Source organism: Octodon degus, unplaced genomic scaffold, assembly GCF_000260255.1.
Source record: "Octodon degus isolate 3935 unplaced genomic scaffold, OctDeg1.0 scaffold00010, whole genome shotgun sequence".
NCBI lineage: Eukaryota > Metazoa > Chordata > Mammalia > Rodentia > Octodontidae > Octodon > Octodon degus.
The window spans coordinates 28,663,397-28,688,704 of NW_004524586.1; the positions used below are offsets into that span (position 1 = coordinate 28,663,397).

Below are 25,308 nucleotides of genomic sequence, written 5' to 3' on the forward strand. Positions count from 1 at the left end.
GTATATGTTCACAAAATAGAAGGCTTTCTGCCTAAAAAGCAGCTAATGAACATAAATTTATCTCATCTGTGATTCTAGTGTTCCTACTGCCTTTGGGCAGCAATGTGCTGTAAATGTAGTACTTTTACTGGGTTTCCAGCCTCTATAGTTGAGGTATCAAGGCCCCTAAAATATTCAGCCCTTCACCAGTCGCTGCCAGTTTCTGGGGCTTTCTCAGGAATTGTCAGTCTTAATCCTAAAGATACTGTGAAAGGAGGAGCTAAACTAACAGGACTCTTACAAACTTCTTAGTTTATAACACAAAATAATATCAAAAATGATAGATTGCATTTGACATTGCCAAATACATACTGGAACGTATATACTACTGTGTTTTGTATCTTTCCCCTTTGAATGATAATAAATTAAGGTAAGTTTTTTGTCCCTTTTTTGCTTTTTATGAATCATTTCATCCTTCTGCTTCATAGAGATATCTTCTAAGTACATCAGATATTTCATTTTAACAGATTTGAAGTGAATATATTTATTCACAAGCAATCCCCAAAATCCAAAAATATAATTTGGCAAGGCCCGAAATAGAGATACTATGAAGCTAGTGTGGAAGAAGTCACTTGTGAGTGTCTGGAGAAGTGGTTGTGGTGTGCATGCCATAGAGTTTCCACATTTCCCATGCAGGACACTCCTAAGAGGTGTTTGGGTCCAACCATTTTCCATCTGTTTTTAAGAAGTGACTGCTATTGGGGTCAGGGAATATCAAAGGAAGTGGGGCTATCCACTTGGGTGTGCCCTGTATCATTAGCCTCAAAATATTTGAACAGAGGGTGGGTGAGTGTAAAGGCTTCAAGAGAAGGTTAGTATAAAGAGGAAGAAGGTTGGGATAGGCCCAGACTAGGATGAGAGTTAGCAGAAAGTATTCAAGATTTGGGGGCCTTGGTATTGTGTTGATTCACCATGGAAGCCAGCAATACACATTCCAACATGGTTTCGGTAATCTGTACTCCCTAGACTTTATAAAGCATCTACAATTTTTAAACTTACAATATACTACATTCTATCTTATGGTGGTATTGAACATTTGAGACTTAGGAAAGTACAGGGTAAGGAAAGACTTATTTTCTGTGATTTGCAAATAGGTGGATTCCATGCCCGATCTTGGTGCTTAAACCAGGAGGTTCCAGTCTCATCCTAGAGATTTGCCCCTCTGAAAGGCCCCACTCCTGCGATAAACCGGACGTATACTTTGAGCCTTATTTAACTCACAGATATATTGACTTAAATCAGTATTTTTTTATTTCAACTAATGAAAATAGTCCTCTTTTCAACCCCAGGTTGCTTACATTTTGTTGGTCTCCCCAAGTGACTATTGGTGGAGACCAATCAATGAAGGAATGAATTTACTTTCTTGAGACTGTGGTATTCTACAGAGCCACATTAAACCACTTTTTCCAGTGAAGAATCTGCAGAATAATACTCATATATGGATGGCCAAGAAGAATTTGTATCTACAGTGTGCTTTATGTATTTTTAACACTGCTGTATTCTGTGTGGTTAAGTAACTTGTAACTGGTTCCAGTGTGACTGAGTATTCTCAAACAATTCTAGTAACTAAGTCAACTTAATTTTCTTAAGCCTGGTATTACTATTAGTGTCAGATTTACCACTTTGATTCCAGTCTTCTAACTGTTCATAACAGGGCATACCAAGGGTTGAGATAAGAGCCTACTTCCTACCTCTTAAGGCACTTTCCTCATTATTTTGCCATGTAACCTTGAACTGCATGATAAGCTGTTTAAATGTCCATGACTTCTCCCAGAGCAACTAGCAAAGTATATGACATTTTGAATAGAGATTAATGGAAAGGAAAATTTAGAGATTTAAGTTCAGAGGTACAAACCTCAAGAAAATGTCTTTAGAGCACATACCATTTGAGTACAGTAAGTGTAAACCTATATGAGAAGAGAGTCACTGTAACAGTTGTAAGTAGATTAGTTCAATATCTAATGGAAGTGAGCATCCTATTCCTATTATCACTATAGTACTGAATGAACTGTATACTGAGTTTTTCAAACAAGTATTTAGAACTGTTAAATACAAAGCAAGGACATAAGGATAAAGATTTTGGTTTGTGTTTCTGTAAGTGTAGTTTACCATCTAAAGCTTTGTGTTTTTTTTAATTTTAATAAAAGCTTCAAAGTATTGCCATTCATTAGCATCCTTAGTGATTGTGGGTGATGAGTTTGTAACACTTAAAATTATATACATGTATTAGTTTATCTTAACTCTTGCCCTAAATAAAAGGGAAGATACACACCTAAGGGATGTAATTATTTTCCATTTTTGGCCATGGGTGGGAATGGGGTGGGGATCTACTTAAGCAGTTTTTAAAAAAGAAAAAAATCACAAATATTTTTCTACTATTATATATGATCTTACTTTATAACTAGTTTCTCTCTAGTAAAGGCATGCCAGAAGCCCAAGGTACCATGTCACAAGTTCTTACATATTGTACCTTTTATTGGTGGTTAAATTGCATCAGTTGCTTGGCACTGCTGCCATAATTATGAAATGCTTGTAAAGTATCAAATATCACTGAATACTTTAAATTGTTTTACTTAAGAGTCTAATCTGGGAAGTTTGCAAATCATACTATTAATATGTAATCTAAGCTCTTTCAGATGTATCCAAGAATAATCCTGGAACAATATTGCTTGTATTCCTGTCATAGAACAGGTTTTGTAATCTTTAAAAGAAATGAAAATTTATATAATAAAGTTTCAAACAAATGCATGTATGTCCCTTTTATCAGATTATTTTGATTATATTATGTTTAAACTCATAAAAGAGCAAATTATTCTATCCAAAGTATATTTGTGAAATTGTGTTGTTAGAATTTAAAACAGGAATACTTTTTTTATTTAATTTTGAGAAAGAAATAGCAATGAGACAGTTTCAAAACAGGTTAGTAGGGGCTGGTGAGATGGCTCAGTGGTCTAAAGCGCCTACTTAGAACAAGCTTAGCAAAGCACAGGGACTGCGGTTCAATCCCCCAGCACCACATGCCAGCCAGCCCCGCCCCCTGGTGGGCTGAGCTGGCCGCACACACACACACACAAATAAATAAAATTTAAAAAAAAACAGGTCAGTAGGACAGTTACAATAATTAATACATTGCATATTGTTGTCTTCGTAGTAATTCATAGTATAAGATGCAGACATGATATGTAAACACTTAGTACAAATTTTCTCATTGAACTAAGAGAAAGTAGCTGTGTATCCTATTTTTTTATATACAGATATATATTTTTTCAGTACAAAATGGTCCTTCATTTATATCCCCCTTTTTTGTTTTGTCAGAGATGGGTATTCTATTGCCATTTAAATATTGTAGGGCTGGGGTTCAGGACAAATCCTGAGGGCATTTCACTGACCTTCTCAGACCAAAAAGCTACAACTCTTGTTGCATAGGTCCTGCTTTACCTTGGTCTTAACCATCCAGCAGAAAAGTATGAAGAGGAAATATAGGAAATAAAGCCATGATGTTATGTTGAGCTGTGGGGCACTCAGGTCAATAATTTCTGACATTGCCAGTTAAACAGAAGACCCAATACTATTATGGGCTACTGGACTCTTTTAGAATATTTTGCTGAGTTTACACACCTATAATATTCAATAACGGAACTTAGAAAAAATGGGGTATACAGATGAATGTCCATTTTGTATCTGTGTATTCAAAGTGGTTGGGATAGATATATAGTTACATTCTGTTAATGAATAGAATGATTTGTTCTAATGGAGTTTGTAAATAGGATCACAAGTCCGCATCTTGTACAGCAATTAACCACTAAGAAGAATATATGCAGTGTATTATTTGTTGAAAAATAAATAAATAAATAAATAAATATTGTAGGGCTGGGGAGATGGCTCAGTAGAATAAGCACTTGCCTGGTATGCACAAGGGCCTGAGTTCAATCCCCAGTTCCAAAAAAATAAATATTGTAGGTGTGTGAATTCAGCAAAATAATTCAATATAGTCCAGTAATCCATAATAGCGGATTATCGGCAGAACTGGCAATGTAAGAAATTGTTGACTTCAGCCTTTTACAGCTCAGCATATTAATATGGCTTTACATTTTAATACCTCATTTTTATACTTTTCTGCTGGATAGTTAAGACCAAGATAAAGCAAGACCTATATAACTAAAAATGTAGGGCCCAGGAAATGTCTCAGTAGAATAAGTGCTTGCTTGGCAAGTGCATGATCCTGAGTTCAGTCCCCAGTACCACAAAAATAAAAAAATGCAACTTTTGTATCTGACAAGGTCAGTCAAATCTCCTCAGGATTTACCCCGAAGTAACTGTACACCACTTTGTAGATCTTTTGTACAAAAAAAAAGAGTTACTGTGTATCATCTTGTTTTCCCAGCATCTGTTCCATTCACATAAGTGGTACATTTTACCCAATGCCAAACTCCACTAGCATTTCAAAGGATACAAGATAGCAGGCACAGGTGAAATAGTCTTTGAAGTGCAACACGACTGACTTAGCTCCTAATATGCCCCTTTTTTCTCATCCTAGTGTATTTTGGATTCAATTTTTTTTTTTTCAGAACTAGGGATTGAACTCAGCCCCTTGCACTTGCCAGGCAAGCAAGCGCTTATTCTACTGAGCTATCTCCCCAGCCCTGGATTCAAAATTAAAGGGTAAATTTTCTGCTAAGCATTATATGTGGAGACCTTGTTCAAACAAAGGGAGTCATTTGTTTTTGAAACATCCATTTATTGTTCATTCATACATGCATTCATTATTTACACAATTTTTTTTGGCAGAACTGGGGATTGAACTCAGGCCCTTATGCTTGTCAGGGAAGTGCTTATTCCACTGAGCCATCTCCCCAGCCCCTACACAATTTAAATAATGAGCCCCCAGCTATACCTCAAATTCAGAAATTCCAGGTTTTATTAAAAAATCATCTGTAATAACCAAGTCATTTTACAAGGACTTTCCCTTTTTGCTAGTGAATCTCATTAGCATGTTTGAAAGAAAGTGTGAGATAGGGAATATGTTACATAGGCCAGAACTGAACCCTTTCTTTCCTAGTTGATTTTTTTAGTCATTTTATATTAAGTGTCACAGACTGGGTGGCTTAAACAATAGAAATTCATTTTCTCAAAGTGTTGGATGCTGGAAGTCCATGATCAAGGTGCCTGCAGGGTTTGGCTCTTTTTTTGGGGGGAAAGGGCACTCAGATACCTTCTGGCAGGTCTGGTTTGGGTTGAGGATGAGGGGATCAAACCACAGCATCTTGAGCTTGCTTTGTTTCAGAAGGCATTTACACCTGAGCTAATGAGCAGGCCCGCGGTTTGGCTCTTCTGAGACACTTCTTGAGCTTGCTCATAGCCACCCACTTGTTGCCTCTTCATATGGTCGATGCAATTTTTTTCTTTTCCTTTCTTTCCTTTATTCTCTGTGACAGGGTCATGCCCTTCAATTCACTACATAGTCCACAGGGCTGGTTTTAAACTCTCTGCAGTCCTCCTGCAACAATCCAAGATGGTATCATTCCTACAGCTAATTTACAGATGGGAAAATTGAGGCTTATACAGAGATTACACAAATTGCTGGGATTACAGATGTACACCACCATGCCCAACTTGTTCTTGCTTTTTCTTTTCATTCTCGCTTGCTTGCTTTTCTTTTTCTTTTTCCTTCCTTTTTTGTTTTGTAGCACATAATCTTACTCCATTGTTCAAGCAGGCTTGGGACTCAGTATGTAGCCCAGTCTGGGCTCAAACTAGAAATCCTCTTGCTTCAGCCTTCTGAATGCTGGAATTACAGGTGTGTTCCACCACGTCCAACTTCGCTATTTCTTGAACACACCAAACATGCCTTCCACTGAGGGTATTTGTCCTATGTGTTTTCTCTGCCTACACAATTCCCCCAGATGTCTACAATTACTCCTCGCCTTCATTATGATTCTAATAATTGGTCAGCTGTGGGAACTATGCTATAGTAGAGAGATGAAGCTTGGTCTTTATTATTTGAGACTTGTATCAAGTAATGGACATTTGATTTTTTATTTTTTTCATTTATATATTTGGTACAGGATCTCACTACGCAGCTCAGACTCATAGTGATACTCCTGTTTTCGGCCTCCCCAGGGCTGGGATTACAGTTGTGCACCACCACGAGTGGACTCAGTCCCAACTCAGCGCATCCCTGGTGGGGGTGGGGGTGGGGGTGGGGGTGGGGGCAGGGTGGGGGTGCAGCATGCAGGACCAGGGATTGGAGGCAGAAATATTTGAGTTTTAGACATTTAGACTTCCAGACACTTAAAGTCAGACTGATTATTGTGTGCTAGGTGCAACTGCTGAACACCAAATGCATTGTATCAGTTCAATAGCTACAACAATCCAACATTATTGGTATCACTCACACACCTAATTTACAGATGGGAAAACTGAGGCTCATAAAGAGATTACAGGATTGAGATAGCTCTGCAGTCTAAGCCCTAGCCTGGCAAGCAGAAGGACCAGATTCAATCCCTGGTATCGCATGTGCTGGCCCTGGAACTGGGCATGGTGGTACATGCCTGTATTTCAGTGTTGGGGGGGTTGAGACAGGAGGATCACTACATGTCCATGCTGCATAGTACAGTGCTGTACCAAATAAATATTTTTAAAAAGAGAGATTACCCAAATTGTCCAAAATCATAGAGTAAAATTTTTCTATAGAGGTTGGATTAGAGTCCAGGTACCTATAACTCCAAGTCCAATTTCACAATCTCTTGGCCTTGAAACAAAAGTTAAATAAATTTCATAAAGACATTCTTTTATCCTTAGTTGCATTAATTGCTAAATATTGCAAGCAGAAAGGAAAATGACTTTTGAGTGATCCAACATCTCTCAGTTTACCTCTGAGAAGTACATCTGTCACTGGGTTTCTTAGCCTCAGCATTATTGTCATTTTGTGCCGGCTAGGATTCTATTAGGCACTGTAGGATGATTAACAACATCCTGGCCTCTGCCCACTAGATAGAAACATCAGTGATTGTCTCTCCTAACTTTGAAAACCAGAATATCTTACAGTGATAAAGAATCAAACTGCAGCATGAAGGAGGATGGATACAAACAAATTCATTTAAAAGATACAGCTGTGCGTAGTGGCTCATGCCTGTAATTCCAGCACTCAAGAGGCTGAGGCAGGAGGCAGAGGCAGGAGGATCATTGAGAGCTCAAGGCTAGTCTGAATTGCCTAGCAAGGCCCTGTCTTAAAAAGACAAAAAAAGAAAAAAGAAAAAAAGAAAAAGCAAGCAAAAAAGAAAGAAAGGGCAGGGAAAATATCTCAGTGGAAAAAAAAATCTCAATGGCATGGCACAAGTGCCTGCCTGGCAAGCACAAGTTCCTAAGTTCAACCCCCAGTATCAAAAAACAAACAAAGTGAAAGATAAAAAGGCAAAAAAAAAGGGGGGGGCCTGGGAGATAGCTTGATAGTCTAAGTATCTGGCTGGCAAATGCAAGGACCCAGGTTCAATCCCTAGTACTGCATGCTGTGCTGGCCCTATAGGAAACTAAATATTTCTTAGGGACCAATCTATGCAGTGTCCACGCAGGGCCCATGCACCCTTGAGCTAATAAAGGCTTGCCTGATCATGCTTTGGGGAGGTCCTAGACAGCTGAAGGACACTTGGCAGATATTTTTGTTAAGATCCCTGGAGGGTCAGAACTAAGCAGACTCCAATTTGGACTTCCTGACTCCATTTGGGGGCTGCTGTCCTTCCTACCAGTAGAATCCCAACTCCTTTCTAACTGATTCCTGTTAGAGTAGGATGTTTAACAGCATCCCTGTCCTCTGCGCACTAGACACAAACATCATTGCCCCTCTCTCCCCCAGTTGTGACTATCAGAAATATCTCCAAACACAGGCCAGTGCCCCCAGTAGAGAACTACTGTGTTAGATGACTATGTTGCATCGAGGGATGAGCACTGCTGTTCTGTTGCCTGAGCAGCCCACTGGGATTGTAAACTCAGCCCCCATAAAAAGTAGAGGGACAGGGGCTGGTGAGATGGCTCAGTGGTCTAAAGCACCTACTTAGAGCAAGCTTAGCAAAGCCCAGGGACCGCGGGTCAATCCCCAGCACCACATGCCAGCCAGCCCCGCCCCCTGGTGGGCTGAGCTGGCCACACACACACACACACACACACACATAAATAAATAATTTTTTTAAAAAAATTTTTTTTAAAAAGTAGGGGGACAAAGTTTAACAAAAGGAAGACACTTTATTTGTAAAGAGGAAAAAAGGAGAAGATAGATAACTACCCTGGAAAGGAAGAATCACAGTAGGAAGATCTGGAAAAATGGAAGACCTATGGACCCTTTATTCCCAGCTACTTTTTTATGTATTTAGTACAGGGTCTACAGGGTCTCACTACACAGATTGGATTTACAGTGATTCTCCTGTTTTCAGCCTCCCAAGTGCTGGGATTACAGGTGCACACCACCACGCCCAGTCTGAGTCACTATCTCAGAGCTCCCCTGGGGCGGAGCCGGCACGGCATGCTGGGGATTGAACCCAGGCCACTGTGCTCTGCCTAAGCAGGCACTTTAGTCTGCTGAGCTATCTGGCCAGCCCCCCAGCTGCTTTTAAGGGGGGAGCCAGAGATCCTCCCCAGAACTTGCCACAGCTGCTTTGGCTTCCACACACTTCTGCCTACTGTCATTTCTTCAGTTTGTCTACATGTAACTTCTTTCTATCTACTTGTCCCTGTCCTACCCCTTAAGGCCTTATCTTTGGAATGCACGGCTAGATGGGAACGGGAGTACTTGACTTTCTCTCCATGTCCTGCCTGTCATCTCTTTTTCTGGACTCTTCGTGCAAGTTGAAGGTCATTTGTTGCATTTTTTTGTCTAGTTTTTCTCTTTCCCTATTCCCATCCTTGACTGCTTCTCAGGGGAATTTCTCTAGTAAAATGTGTTTTAACTCTTTTTTTTGTACCAGTGTCTCAGTTACTCTCTTATTGCTGGAAGAAATACCCAACACTCAAAATGAAGGAAAGGAAAGGTTGATTTAGCTCACAGTTACTGGAGGTTTCAGTCCATACTCAGCTTGCTCCAAGGCAGGCTGGCACATGGCAGAGAGCAGCAGTTCGTGGTGGTAGAAACAGCAAAAATGGCAACAGAGAGGCAGTCTCTCTTTCCCTTAAATTGCATCCAGGCTATCGTACCAGGCTGGGGGAAGTACTCACACTCATAATCCCAGCAGTACTAAAACCCATAATCCCAGCCTTGAAGCAACCATAATCCCAGTGGATCATGAGTTAATTTCAACTGAAGAAGTCCCCGTCCCAGGAATGCATGAGGCTTTGGTGGGACAACTAGACACAAACCATAACATCCTGCCCCTGGACCCCCAAAGTCTCATGCACATCCCTTTAGGCAAAAAGCCATTCTAAAAAAAAAAAGTCATTCTAGTCCATCTCTAAGAGTTGCCGAAGTCACAACAGTTTCAGCATTGCTGAAAAGTCCAAGTCCCAAGACTCCAAGATCCAAGGCAAACTCTTATCTATGAGCCTCTACAAAAGAAAAGTTAAACACATCCAACATTCAAAGGCACAAGATAAACATTACCATTCCAAAAGGTATATACAGGAGGATACAAACCATTGGGACCAAAACGAGTCCAAAATCCGGCAGGGCAAACATTAAATCCCATAGTTCCAACTGGAACATCCGAAGCAGTCGGCGCTGAGTTATGAGCTCCATGTGGCTCCGCCCCTACAGCACTCGTGGTGGCGTCTCTCTTAGGCCAGCTTTGCTTCCTCCTTGCAGTTTCCCTTAGACGATCCACAATCCTGGCTTTTCCAAACTTCTGGGGTTTCCACTGAATAAGCTTCTCACTCATAGTCTTACACACTGCCCTCCCAGGGGAACACCACCTGGCCTCCCAGGCCTTCTGAAATCTAAGTGGAAACCATTTTAACCTCAGAGCTCTTGCATTCTTTTTTCTTTTTTGGCAGAACTGGGGATTGAACTCAGAACTTGCACTTGCCAGGGAAGCACATATTGCACTGAGCCATCTCCCTGGGCCCAGCTCTTGCATTCTGCAGGTGCCTAAAACCAGAGCCACATGGATGACGCCAAGGTCTGCTGCCAGCTGGAGCAGTAGCCAGCCTTTCCTCTCTTTTGGCTGTAGGGGTCGAGTGCCTGGATCTGAGTACTCTGACCCTCATTCCAAGGAACAAATTCTCTGTGCAGGTGCCATTCTGGAACCTGGTGAGGCCGCTGCCGCCACTCTGGAACATGGAGCTCCAGGGCTTTTTCCCCAAGGCGGATTCCCAGACCTTGGCAACTCTGAGGCTGCAGAGGATGCAGACCTGCAGCTTCCTGTGATGCCCTCAGGCTATCCTTTGGATTCTCTGGTTCCTTCCCAGCAAAGGAGATCCTTTCTGCTCCATCTTTGCAGTCCATAGCTTTCCTGGTGCTTCCTTTCTGGCCAAGCTCACAACATTTTAAATCATCCTGCTTGACTCTTTGCTCTTGATTTTCTTTTTTTTCACAGTGCCGGAGATTGAACTGAGGATCCTGTGCTTGCAAGGCAAGTGCTTATTCTACTGAGTTATCTCCCCACCCCTAAAGAGAAACATTTACATGGTTTTTTTTTTCTTTTGGGAGGGTTACCTGGGCTCAAACTCAGGACCTTGCACTTGCCAGGCAGGCGCTTAGGCCACTGAGCTATCACCCGAGCCCTTTTGTTCTTGATTTTCAACATAAACCTGGCTAAACACTTCCAATAACAACCATGCCACCGCCCCAATATGTGGCTGCTTTGAAGTATCTTTTAAAAGATTAATTAGTCCACCATACTTAGTCTCAGGCAAAGTCTCTGGACACGAGCAAAATGCAGACAAATTTTTTGCCAAGTCAAAACACAAATGATCTTTACAGGTAGGTTTTCTATCAGCCTTCTGGTCTTCTGAGCTCTGACCAGTCTCCCCTACAGAAGAGCCGAAGCTGCTCCAGCTCTTCACAAGTAGGCAACCTCTCCAAACCTTTCCTATCTCGTCCCATAAACCATTTCCAACAGTCTGTAATCCACATGGTCAGATTTAGCCACAGCCACGACCGCACTCCTGAAATACCAAATTTTCTCTCAGTTACTCTTTTCTCATTGCTGGGACAAATACCCAACACTCAAAATGAAGGAAAGGAAAGGTTGATTTAGCTCACAGTTACTGGAGGCTTCAGTCCGTACTCAATTTGCTCCAAGGCAAGCTGGCACATGGCAGAGAGCAGAAGTTTGTGGAGGTGGAAACAGAAAAAATGGCAACAGAGAGGAAGTCTCTCTCCCTTAAATTGCATCGAGGTTATCGCACCAGGCTGGGGGAAGTACTCACACCCATAATCCCAGTCTTGAATCACCCATAATCCCAATGAATCATGATTTAATCTCAAACTCTAGAAGTCCCCGCCCAATGACTGCATGAGGCTTGGGGGAGGGGGCAACAACTAGACACAAACCATAACAACTGGGAGCTGAACTCAGAACCTCACACTTGTCAGGCAGGTACTGTGCCACTGAGATATATTCCCAGCCCAACTCCTTCTAGTCAGGATTAGCTAAGACCTAATGAGGCCCCTATTCTATTTTTTTCACCCACAGACTTCTGTCCTTACAACTATACTTTATTTCTCTGTCATCTAACTATGTACACACGCAGCAGTTCATGGCGGTGGCGGAAGTCAGCAAGACAGCAAGAGCAAAAGGGTGGAGTAACAGCAACAATAGCAACAGAGAGCAAGTCTGTCTCCCTTTGTTACACTCAGGCTATACAGGCCAGGTGTAGTCCTCACATCCATAATCCCAGCAGCACTCACACCCATAATCCCAGCAGCACTCACACCATAATCCCAGTGGATCATGAGCTAATCACAGACTCTAGAAGTTTGCCCCATGACAGCATGAGGCTTTGGGGGGACAAATAAACACAAACCATAATGGACTGTCTGAATTTTGGGATTTTTTCAGACAGGGTCTGGCTATGCAGCTGAGGTTGCCCTTCAACTCAGTATGTAGCCCAGGCTGGTCTCAACTTTGTGACATTTTAATGCCTCAGCCTCCCAAATGCTGGATTAGAGGCAGGAGCCAGGATGCCTGGTTTAGTATCTTTTTTCTTCTAAGGGATTGGATTAGGTACAGCCTAATCACCTCATTTCAGTGCAATCACGTCTTTTAAAATCGTATGTCCAAATAGTCATATGCTGAGGTACTGGGGGTTCTAATGTAATATATGCATTTTGGAAGGGCACATTGGGGTCCCTAATTCCATGTGTAAGTCGTCTTTTCCAGCTCCCTTTCTTTGTGCCTGGGGGTACTGAGCATCAGCTTGTGAAACCAGACACTGTTAAGTGCTGATAATGAGACGTGGTCTCTGTCTGGTAAGGTTTGCAGTGAGATAACCAAGATACTTAAAAAGTAGTAACAAGTGTTACAGAAATGTACTTTAGTAATGGATGACAGGAAAACCTTCCCGTTTCCATAAGTTTCCTAAACTGGCTAGGCCGGTCCAAGAGCCACGTTAAAACTAAGAGGTTAATGAGTCAGCAACTTGTCAAAGCTCCAGAAGCCGGTTTGTTACAAAGTAAGGAGGGGAAGGCCAATGGGCAGCCGACTCTACTTCGGGCCGCCCCTTACTGGGACGTGGGGCCTGCCCATTCTCTCTGTGCCCCTCCCGCTGCGCTCTCTTTGGCAGCCGCCAATTCTCCGAGAAAGCGTCTCCCTGGGCTCTAACAATAAGGGTCAGTCGGCCACGCCTGCGCGGTGCAGCCAGGGCGGGGAGGGGGCGGTGGTGACAGGGCGGGGGAGGAGGGGAGAGGCTGGGCCTCACCGGCAGCGGGAGGCGGGGAAAAGCTACGCTAGCAGCCTCGACGCCATTTGCTGCTGCTGAGCGTGGGTGCAAGCGGATCGCGGCAGAACCTGATCGCTACTCTCCCGCGCACGCAGCTCGGCCTCCAGCGCCAGCCTAGTCCCACGCGGTCCTTCGCCGCACCCGTCGCGCCCCTCGGAGGAGTCGCCGGCGCCGCAGAACCCCTGGACATCAGAGAAGCCGCTTGATCGTCTTTACCACCATGCCCAAGAATAAAGGTAATGCCGCCTGGACCCGGACCCTGGCTAGGCTCGGCTCCGTTTCCCGGGCCTGTCCGCGAGCCCCGGACTAACCCAGGCCTCGGTGACCTTGCCTTCCTGGCCTGCCTGCCTGTGACTGGGCGGGCTGCATGCGACTCTGAGCTTCAGAGAGGAGGGGAAGTTACTGGTGTTGCCCAGTTTGATCACATTGGGGTGGAGCCGACGCCATTTTTGTGGGGCCTCTTATGGGAGAATGTGGGCTTTTGCCCGATTCGCGCCACGCAAGGGTGGCGTGTTAGAGACCTGTAGGCACACCGCCAGTGGACCTCCTGGGCATCGCACATGTGTTCCTTTGGTTTTACCGGGTTTGGGGGTTTTTATCCCCGGGAGCAGTTCTAAACTTTGAAATGGTTATGTCCTCTTTCGAGCCCATCTGGTACTCCGGCACGGAGAGGCTGCTTTATCCAGTGTTCAGTATTGTTGAGGCTGTTCCTTGCTGTCTTAAACATTGGACAATACGCTCTGACTTTTTTTTTCTTTAAACATCTGAGAATTTCAAAGTCTAGGGACTTTCTTTGCCACATTTCCTTACACAACTTTTTCCTAGACTTGATTTATAGTAACTAAGTTTGCTACTTTTGCTTCAGATCATGTATCCATGAGGGAAATTTAAAAAACTCTACTAAACATACCCAAATTGTCGGACTTTAGGATAAGTTTAGTGGGGATTTCCAGGATAGAAGACTTCGTCAAAGTTAAAGCAAAACACTCCTAAGGAAATTCTCCTTTTTATAGACTTACCGTATTTCTGTTAATTCTAACATCCTTAGAGTTTACTGCAGAAAGTTTTGTCAGTAGAAAACTGTATTTTCGACAGGCGAGGAGGAGCATATTAAAAGTTTCCTTTGATTGCTCATCTTTAGGACCTTCTTCCCTGACTCAGGCTAGCTTGTGAAATCTACTTAATATTTGATTGAGGGCCGGGGAGATGGCTCAGTGGAATAAGCGCGTCCCTGGCAAGCGCAAGGATCTAAGTTCAATCCCCGGTTCCGCAAAAAAAAAAAAAAAAAAATATTTGATTGGCCAGGGATTCTTCCTCGTTTTTTCTTTGTAGATGTCATCAGTCACATCTTTTATTTTATTTTTTTTTTGTGGCGGAACCGGGGATTGAACTCAGGCCCTTGCGCTTGCCAGGGAAGCACTGATTCTACTGAGCCATCTCCCCAACCTCAGTCACATCTTTTAGTATACTGCCATCACAGTTGTGTGCAAGACTTGGTACAGTCCTCAAAGGCTGTTCCACCATGCTGCCCTCAGAAATCAAACTTGAAGGTCTTTTTTTGTAGCAAGAAGTTTTACTAATTATTATAGAAAAGATGGTGTGACAGCATAGCATACACTAAACTCTTACAACTTTTCTTTTAATCTGTAAAATCATTTATTTTGAAGTGGTAAATTGGATTACATTAATAGAAATTTTATTCTCACCACTGATAGAAAATTTTCATTTCCCTCACTGTGCTGTAAACTCTTAATTTTTTTTCAAATGTATGTATTTGGTAAAGGGTCTCACTATGCAGCTCAGACTCATAGTGATTCTCCTGTGTTCACCCTCCCCAGTGCTGGGATTACAGGTGTGCACCACCGTGCCCAGACTTGGTGGCCAGCTCAGTGCCCAGGGACGGGGCCAGCACAGCAGGCGGTATGAGGGATCGAACCTCGTCCCTGTGCTTGCCTAAGCAGGCACTTAGTCTGCTGAGCTATTTCATCAGCCCTTTTAAAAATTGAGACAGGGTCCCTCTATGTGGTTTCGGGGCTGGCCTTGAACTAATGGCAGTCCTCCTGCCTCAGTCTCCTCAGTGCTGAGTTTCTGGGTGTACCGCCACCAGGCCTGGTTGAAGGACAGGAAGCTAGCATCTGCCTTAATCACATTGGATTGCTAGCACTTGAAATTTAGGAGATGCTCAATAAATATTTGTTAGACTAAATCATCTTCCTTCTGTTGTTGATGCCATCTTTAGGTGAATAATAGGTTCCCCTTTGGTTGCAAGAGGACATGACTTATGCCTTAAATTACATCTAGCTCATTACGCTCGTGTCTTGCTCAAGGAAAATTCCACCTGGAAATTTCTCCAAAATACCTCTTCGATTTTAAAAGGGAGTCTGGGAGTTTCAATTTAGTTTAGGGACTATTGTCTTGGTTAGAAGAAGGGTACTTTTCAAGATTTTTTAATTTTATGAAGTTTAGTATACAGAGTTAAACTCATACTTATTTTCCTATACTCATTGGAAAGTTCAGAAGCCCTTGTTAGTATAATCTTGTGGTGGTGAACCCAAGTATGGGCAAAAATTGCCATGGACTATATGTTGCATGGCTTTTGAATTCATTCTTACCAGTTCATTTCCTCTAGAAATTCTTAAAAAGTCATCCTCTGATAAGGAAAAAGAGCATCCTTTGGCTCACTCATGAAGAGTATGTTGGTTACTTTTCTCTCATTGCTGAGGCAAAATAGCCAATGTCCAAATTAAAGAGGGAACGGTTTATTTATAAGTTCACAGTTTGGAGGCTTCAGTCTGTACTCGGCTAGCTCCTAGACAGAGTAACACATGGCAGAGGACATCAAAAGCAGCAAAAGCAAAAAGGGAGGAGCAGCATAGGGCAAGCCTCTTTAGCTTCCTTATATTGTACGCAGGCTATCTACCCCAGGGGAGTGTAGCACTTAGACCTTTATTCCTAGCATTAGACCATGAATCAGTCACAAACTCCAGATACCTGTCCCATGACTGCATGAGGCAAGCTTGGGGGGGGGACATCTAGATACAAACCATAACAAAGCATTTAGGGTGAGGTGCATCTCCTCCTTGAAATGGTACTACGAAGATTTTAAGATCACTACTCTTCCAGGATGTATGGATTACTCTTGATTGGTTCATTAGAAGACTTACTGTCTTAGTTACCTTTCTCATTCTTGAGACAAAATACCTGACATCCAAAAATAAGAAAGGAAAGGTGTATTTAGCTCAGTTTGTGGAGGTTTCAGGCTGTGATCACCTGGCTCCAAGGCAGGGTGGCGCATGGCACTTGGGCAACAAAAGTTCAGGGTGGCAGAAGACAGCAAAAACAGTAAGAGCAAGGGGTTGGGGGGCGTAAGTCTCTTTTCCTTCCTCATAGTGTAAGCAGGCTATAGGCCCTTGGATGGGTCCTTATACCCACACCATCTTCCTGTCCTCTTGCACAGGATAACGATGTTTACAAAGTAAGGACCCTATCCTTGTGCTGAGTAGCTTAGTTAAGCTTCTAAACTTCCCAAGTTGACAGTGCATCAACCATTACACTTGCCAAACTGGCTTGTAATTCATGGAACAGATCAGGTATGATCCTGGCCCTAGTGCAGCTTGTACTTTAGTTTGAAGATCTGTCATTCATAATGGCTTGAAGTTCTTTTCTCTTAAGAAATCAGTTTTGGCCGGGTATGGAGGCACAGCCTTAATCCCAATACTCTCATTGAGGCTGAGGCAGGAGGAGGATCACTGTGAGTTTGAGACCAGCCTGGGCTACAAAGTGAGTTCAAGGCCATCCTGACCTGCATAGTGAAATCCTGTCTTAAAAAGAGAAATAAATAAGGAATTCTAAGGGTTGGAGTGGATCAGGGAGCTGTAGAGGCCCACCTCAGAGTAGCACACAAGAATGTGAGACTGCCCCAGGAAGGGAGTAAGTGTACCAATACAAGAATTTTTAGATGTCTGGAATTGGGGAGTGCTTTCCTAGCATGTTCCGGATCCTGGGTTCAATCTCCAGCACCATGAAAACAAATTTAGATGTCTGTCTTTGCAATGGCTAGGTGAATGTTCTGAGTTGTTGATTTTTGCTGCTTCCAAGCTCTTCACCTATGTTCCTTGGTGTCACTACCACATAGAACCTTTTACCCAAATTTTGGAAGTGACTGCTAGTGTGGTTCAGATTGTGGAGTAGAAACAACACTGGGGAGAAGTACCCTAATACCAGGGTAAAGAACAAAAAAGGATGGGTGTGAATCTGATCAGCCCTGCTTACAATTCTATTTATTTATTTATTTATTTATTTAATTTTGGGCGGGGCGGAACTGGGGCTTGAAATCAGACCCTTGTGCTTGCCAGGCAAGCGCTTATTCTACTGAGCCATTTCCCCAGCCCCTTTATTTATTTTTTTGAGACGGGTTCTTCTGTGTAGTTTAGGCTGACTTTGAGCTCACTTTGTAGTCCAGGCTGGCCTTAATCTTGCAGTGATCCTCCTTTTTTTAAAAAAATAATTTTATTGAGAAACAGATAGCAGATAGTTTCAAAACCGATTAGTAAGAGAGTTTCAATAATTAATACATTGCAGGGGCCAGGAAGATGGCTCAGTAGAATAAGCACTTGTCTGGCAAGCACAAGGGCCTGAGTTCAATCCCTGGTTCCACCAAAAAAAAAAAAATTAATACATTGCATATTATTGTCTTCTTAGTTGTTATTCATAGTACAAGATACAGACATGATAGCCTGTCCACAAACACTATTAGAACAAATCTTTCTGTTCATTGAATTGAGAAAGTAGCTTTATATCTATCCTATTTTGAATATACACATACAAATTGGTCCTTCATTTGTATCCCCCTTTTTTGTTTAGTTTTGTCAGACAAGCGTATTCCATTGTCATTTAAATATTGCAGGTGTGTGAATTAGCAAAATAATCCAATATAGTCTAGTAGTCCATAATAGTAGTGGGTTTTCCATAAGACTGGCAATGTCTGAAGTTGTTGACTTGAGCCTTTTACAACTCAGCATATTAATATGGCTTTACTTTTTATATTCACATAGATAGTGAGGTTATGATCCTCCTACCTCAGCCTCTCAAGTCCTGAGATCACAGGAGTGTAACACCATACTTGGGTGGTAAATTGAGTTTTGTTCAAAAGTGGACTGGATAGCAGGTCTATTAACTGCTGTTGTACTATCAGAATGTTATATACAGTCATACAGGATGTAGCCTATACAGAATGGCTTCTTGCACTTAGCAGTGTCTTTTCAAGGCTTAATAGCTTGTTTCTTTTTATCATTGAATAACATTCCATTGTGTAGCCATTCAAGTTCATCCCTTCACCTACTGAAGGATGTCTTAGTTGCTTTCAAGTTGGGGCAGTTAGGACTGTACTTTATAACTTCAAGTATCCAGTGTATGCCACACTTTATAATAATAAAACTCAAAACTCTTGGGGTTGTCAGAATTATTCGACCATTGCAAAGTCACATGTGTTTGTTCCATGACAGTTTTATGAAATTCATCAAGACCTGGTGTGTTTTGGTTGTGGAATGAGATCATAAATGCTATGGACAGGTAATCTAATGTAGGAACTAGGGACAGTAAAGGATTAAGGTGAAAGTTTAGATGTCCCCACTGTGGCTGTAATTTTAAGTGATTTATCTAACTTCTCTGAGCTTCAGTGAACTTGCTGATAATTTGGGAATAAATACCCTCTCATAGGATGGTGGTCATGACAACTAAGTAGATGGCATGATAGCATAATAGTTCAGAGGAGGGTCACTTATGATATAACAGAAACAAGGATGTCAGGACTGGTGAGATAACTCAGGGGATTAAGTGCCTGCTTAGGCAAGCGCGGGGATCAGGGTTCAATGCCTGCCACCACGTGCCGCCCTGGTCCCAGAACACCCCCCCCCCCCCGAGACTGGGCATGGTGGTACACACCTGTAATCCCAGTGCTGGAAATGCTAAGACAGGAGGATCACTATGAGTCTGACCTATGTAGTGAGACCCTATACCAAATTCATAAATAAAATATTTCTTTAAGCTATAAAGCAAAGAAATAGGGGTTGGGGAGATGGCTCAGTGGAATAAGCGCTTCCCTGACAAGCACAAGGGCCTGAGTTCAATCCCTGCTTCCGCAAAAAAAACCAAAACCAAAAAAATAAAGAAATGACAATTAAGGGCTGGTGAGATGGCTCAGTGGTCTAAAGCACCTACTTAGAACAAGCTTAGCAAAGCACAGGGACCGCAGTTCAATCCCCCAGCACCACATGCCAGCCAGCCCCACCCCCTGGTGGGCTGAGCTGGCCACACACACACACACACACACACACACAAATAAATAAATAAAATTTTTAAAAAAAAGAAATGACAATCAAGTAAAAGAAAGTAAATTGAGATTGTTAGGATGGTTTGTTTGTTGAGACAAGGTGTCACTATAGCGTTCAGACTATCTATGAACTTTGGACCTTGGGCTTACCAGCCAGGTGCTTATGCTACTGAGCTATATCCCCAGCCCTAGGCTGGCCTTAAACTTGGTGGTGATTCTGTGTCATCCTCCCGGTGCTGAATTACAGGGGTGTACCACAATGCCCGGCGTAAATTGGTATTCTGAATGAAAATTTCAACATGTATAGTGCTCTCTTATACCAAGTTTGAAGAACCACAGCTCTCTGTCCATTCTCCTTACTTCAATTTGGAAACATCAGGTACTTTGCTTAGTCTGGAAAGCATCCCAGAAAGCATCCCACAATTTCAGTTTAGAAGAATGTTTGCAGGATGTGATCAAAATATATGATGAATATTTAATTAAGAAATAATTATTACAGTAAAAGACATATCATGAATCCACCTCAAAATACTCCCCCTCACTTATACATAATATCCCATCATTCTTGCTACCTTCTGAATCCACTCTGGAAGCCCTCTTTCATGAGGAGCTTTACAAAGTGGCAAAAAGAATGATAATGAGTGTGTTTGTAGCGAGGGACCAAAGTAGGTTTGGGGCAAGTATTCTATTTTTATGTATTTAGTATAGGATCTTGCTACATAGATCACACTCAGACTTGTAGATCAGACTTAGACTCATAGTGATTCTCCTGTTTTCAGCCTCCCAAGCACTGGGATTATAGGCGTGCCCTATCATGCCCAGTTGGGGGAGTTACGGCACAGAATTTTTTTAAATGTAAATAATCATGGTATTTTTAATCACATAGTGTATGTAATTAGGTTTTTTTTTAAAAGATATGCTAAGGTATATTTTTTTCTTTTGTTTTCTTTTTTCTTTTTTTGTGGAACCGAGGATTGAACTCAGGCTGAGTCATCTCCCCAGCCCCATAATTTTTTTTTTAATGTGCTGTACTTTTATATAACATATGCTATTTGTATTTTGTCTCAGAAAAATTCCAAAAGGAAATTCCATGCAGTGGTGAGAGTGATATATTAATATTAACTTTTAATATGATATGATTGTAAATTTAAGAGAATTGACTAAATTAGTTGAATTTTTAAATTTAAGTAATTTTGAACGGTACTTTTATAAGCCTTAATGTAGTTTCTTTTTACTGTTTTGCATGTATTTGATGTCCTTCTTTTCTCTTAAAAAAACATTAGGTAAAGGAGGTAAAAACAGACGCAGAGGTAAGAATGAGAATGAATCTGAAAAAAGAGAATTGGTGTTCAAAGAGGATGGGCAAGGTAAGAGCTGGATACTTTTTTTTAGATACGGAATTCAGTCTCCAAATTTATTCTTTTAATAAAGTTATTGAGAAACAGCAGTGAGACAGTTTCAAAACCAATTAGTAGGAGAGTTTCAATAATTCATTGCATATTGTTATCTTCTTAGTGGTTATTCATTGTAAAAGATGCAGACGTGATATCCTGCCCACAAACACTTAGTACAATCTTTTTTCTCATTGAATTAAGAGAAAGTAGCTGTGTATCTATCCTAACTATTTTGTACATACAGATACAAAATGGTCATTCATTTGTATCCCTTTTTGTTTAGTTTTCAGAGAAGGGTATTCTATTTTCATTTAAATATTGTAGGTGTGTGAATTCAGCAAAATATTCCAATATAGTCCAGTAGTCCATAATAGTAGTAGGTCATCTGCAGGACTGGCAATGTCAGAAGTTGTTGACTTGAGCCCTTTACAGCCCAGCATACCAACATGGCTTCCCCCCTTTTACCCCGTTTTTTTTTTTTTTACCTTTCTGCTGGATGGTTAAGACCAAGATAAAGCAAGACCTATATGACAAGAAATGTAACTTTTGTATCTGATAAGGTCAGTCAAGTCCCCTTAAGATTTATCCTGAAACCCTGTACCACACTTTGTAGATCCTTTGTCAGTGTCAGCAATGTGGATGAGTCACGGCCATTGCTTGACCAATTTGCTCTCTGTGAAAGCCTGAGAATGTTTTCTCTCCATGTGTCAATCTCCAAATTTAAAAGGCATCGTGTTGATAATCTTGAGCTGTTAATCTCATGTCCCATGTGCCTTTCTGCATTTCTCATTCCTTACACTTCTGTAGAGCCTTTCCTTCAGTAATCATTTCTTCTTGGTCCTACCAAGACTGTATTGAGAATTAATGTAGTTTCTGTAAACCATACAGGTTTCCTTGTTTTGTGTGAACTTTTGTGTTATAACAAAGAATGAATTGTACAGTTCAGAAGCAATTAAACTTCACAAGCTATGGTTGACATTTGATTATTTAGTGAACCTTTTTGACACTAAATAGTGCCCCCGTAGCATGTTCTGTAGACTAGATGCTTGAAGAATGACTCCAAGGCCTCTCCATTCTCCATTGCCCATGGGGTATGATTTCATGAAATACAACAAAATAAAACTGAACATTTGATCTTTTTTAGACTAGTTAAGACCAAGAGGCATAACACTAATACATTCTGACCAGATTACTTGCTTTTTTTTTCTATAATTGAGTGATTTTTAAGCCTACAGAAAAGTTGGGTCTTGCTACTGTTGGCTCCCCTAAAGCTTTTATCATACATGCACACACGCACGCACACACGTCTAAGGGCAAACATTCCCACATATGATCAGGTAATTTACCATGATATTATCTAGTAGAATGTCTATATTTTACGTTTTCCAATCTCTAACACTATATTTTTTAAGATTTAAGGGCTGGGGAGATACCTCAGTAGAAGAAAGTGCCTGCCTAGCAAGTGCAAGGTCCTGAGTTCAATCCCCGGTACCACAAAAAAAAGCTTTATTTATTTGTTTGATACAGTGTCTTGCTATGCAACTTGGACTCCTAGTGATCCTCCTGTTTCAGCCTCCCCAGCACTGGGATTACAGGCATGTACTGCCACGCCTAGTCTCCATGGCCAGCTCAGCATGCCCAGGGCAGGGCTGGCGTGGCATGTGGTGCCAGGGATTGAACCAGGCTCCTTGTGCTTGCCAGGCAGGTGCTTAGACTGCCGAGCTATCTCCCCAGCAACTCTAGCACTTTAATACAGAGCCTTTTGTCTTTCTTTCTTTTTCCCTTCAGTATTAGGGATTCAACCTGGGAAGCTCTGAGTTATATCCCGGGTGGTTTGTTTTCACTCTTTTGTGGGGGAGGTAACTAGGAATAGAATTCAGGATGTTGTGCTTGCCAGGCAGGCATTGGTGCCCCTGAGCTATAGACCTGCCCACCCCCACTTGCTTTTTTTTTTCTATAGTTGAGTGATTCTTAAGTTGTTTTTTTTTTTTTTTTTTTTTTTTTTTTTTTGTGGAACCAGGGATTGAACTCAGGCTCTTGTGCTTGCCAGGGAAGCATTTATTCTACTGAGCCATCTCCCCAGCCCCCTGGTTTGTTTTTTAAGACAAGTTCTCACCAGGTTCTCTAGCTAGGCTGCCCTAGAACTTATCTTCTTGCCTCACTTTCTTGAGTAACCGGGTTTACAGGCATACAGCACTGTTCTCAGCTTTCTTTCTTTTTTAAAATTTTTTTTTCTATATTTTAGAGCAGGGTCTACAGGATCTCACTATGTAGACCGGACTCGTAATGATTCTCCTGTTTATAGCTTCCCAAGTGCTGGGTTACAGGCATTCCCTCACTCACCACCACACCCAGTCTCAGTCCCATCTCAGCGTGCCCTGGGGGTGGAGTCTGAACTGGGGCAGGCCAGGCATCAAACTCCGGCCTCTGCACTCTGCCTAAGCAGGTGCTTTAGTCTGTTGAGCTATCAAGCCAGCCTCAGCTTTATCATTCTGTAGAACTTTTGGTGGATATATTCATGCTGTACATACAAACTGCTAAAAATGAAATATATTCTCTGGCTAAAAGATCCCTTTTTCCCCTAGTCATTCTTACCTCCATTAGGAGTTGAGTTAATTGGTACACAGTGCTTTTTCTGTCGTCATATTTTTTTCTCTACAAGGAGAGCCTGCCTCAGTGGATGAAGCATCTGCATGCCAACACCACAGTTGAATTTGTTTATGAGTTAGTGGATAGCCATTTTGCAACAGTCTTATGAAATACCTAAAGAATCTGAAGTGATGAACCTGATGTGCCCCCTGAGTGCCACTACCACCCATAGGCACCTTCCTGGTATTTTCCATTTGCAGTGAAATTAACAAAGACATTATTAAAATTTAGCTCCTTGTACTAAAAATTTCATGAGATTTATTTCTAGATATTCTGAAGGAAAACAAAATTGAACAAAGATTAGAATTGGGGAGACTGATGAGCCAAAATTATATTTTGGGACAAGCCACCTTTGATCTCTAGGGTAGGAATACCATCATGAGGACAGTATTTAAAATTATTAGATCATTATAACATGTCTAATAGTGGAGACTGTTTGCAACACAAACAGCATTACTAAGTCTTGGTTCAGGGGCTGGGGAGATGGCTCAGTAGAATAAGCACTTGCCTGGCAAGCACAAGGGCCTGAGTTCAATTCCCAGTTCCGCAAAAAAATGAAAACCAACTTTATCCGCCAAAAAGGTGGGGGGGTAGATGGCTCAGTGGAATAAGCGCTTCCCTGGCAAACGCAAGGGCCTGAGTTCAATCCCCGGTTCCGCCAAAAAAAAAAACCAAAACAAAGTCTTGGTTCTTCTGTCATTAGTAGCTTGGTGTTTAATTCTATTGTATTTGTTTGTACATTGGCTGCATGTATTCCTAGCCAATACAATCATGTGGTCTTGTCAATTTTTACGTGGCTTTAGGTTGCTTTTATAAAAATGAGCAATATCCCATATTCCTTTTCTCCCTCTAGAATATGCTCAGGTAATCAAGATGTTGGGAAATGGACGATTAGAAGCGATGTGTTTTGATGGTGTGAAGAGGTTATGTCACATCAGAGGGAAATTGAGAAAAAAGGTAAATGGGGGATTTGTTTTACTCTAACTCCCTGGCCCATCTAATAAAAGTCAATTGGAGGGATGGAGAATGCATCGTGTGTGTGTGCGTGCGTGCATGCGTGCTTTTGCACTTGTGCATGCTGGGGATTGGCTATAGGATCTCTTGAATGTTAAGTACAAGCCCAACAACTGAAACTGAGCTGCATTACATTGCATGGTCTCCATCTTTACACTTTTTATGGGCCCAAGAATACCTTGAAGTCAAAGAGCAAGATCCTAAGGGTCATTTTATACAGATACCATTTTTTAAGGAATCAGTTGCATCACCTGTGTTGTATTCCTGCCCAAAATATTCAACCAGAATCTGAATCATCATAAGGAAATAACCAGCAAGTTCAAATTGAGAGCCATTGTGCCAAACAAATAGCTTCCATTGTCATAAAATGCTGAAATGAAAGGAGAAAACGCTGCAAAACTATTCCAGTTTTAAGGATAGCTAGAGACCTGATAGGTGGCTCTCGCTTGGATTCTGGGTTGGTGGTTAGGAGGACAGCTGTAAAGGGAATTAAGAAAATTTGAGTAGGAATTATGTTGTTTAAAAGTCCAAACTCTGTGGCTGGGGATGTACCTCAATATTAGAGCCTACTTTGCAGGTCCCTGTGTTCAATCACTAGCACCAAGAAAGTCCCAACTCTGATCTTGTTGGGGTTTTTTGTTTTGATTAGTAATATCCTGTTTTCTAGGATTTTTTTAGTAGCTGTGTATATATAAATAGGTGGACGAGAGGGATGATACAACCATGTAGTTTTCTATTATAACCACTTGGAATGGAATTGGTTCATGACCTTAACCCTTCAATTTCTAAAGTAATCATGTTACTCTAGAATTTGATTCTTCGTGTTTATTTTAAATATAACACATGATGGATGGCTTCTTTTGTAGGTTTGGATAAATACTTCAGATATCATATTGGTTGGTCTCCGAGATTACCAGGTACAAATTACATTAAAAGTCTTTTATTTACTTGCTTGAATTTGATGATCCATTAGTGCATGTTATTGATGCAGACCAGTGGGTTACATTTTGCCATATT

The 25,308-nt window shown here is 41.6% G+C and overlaps 1 protein-coding gene across 2 annotated transcripts in view; it reads left to right on the top strand.

Annotated features, from left to right (window-relative positions):
* The first annotated feature begins 12,701 nt into the window (after positions 1-12,701).
* Eif1ax (eukaryotic translation initiation factor 1A, X-linked) overlaps positions 12,702-25,308 on the top strand; it is a 24,906-nt gene continuing 12,299 nt past the window's right edge. Inside the window, exons 1-5 of one of the 2 annotated variants that reach the window (XM_023709015.1) lie at positions 12,702-12,793; positions 12,999-13,139; positions 20,518-20,601; positions 24,131-24,234; positions 25,158-25,208. In XM_023709015.1, coding sequence (XP_023564783.1) covers positions 13,124-13,139; positions 20,518-20,601; positions 24,131-24,234; positions 25,158-25,208 — 255 coding nt within the window. In that variant the 5' untranslated portion in view covers positions 12,702-12,793; positions 12,999-13,123. Of the gene's footprint in view, positions 12,794-12,892; positions 13,140-20,517; positions 20,602-24,130; positions 24,235-25,157; positions 25,209-25,308 lie in introns of those variants that run through there. The other variant, XM_004625657.3, reaches the window with a different exon arrangement.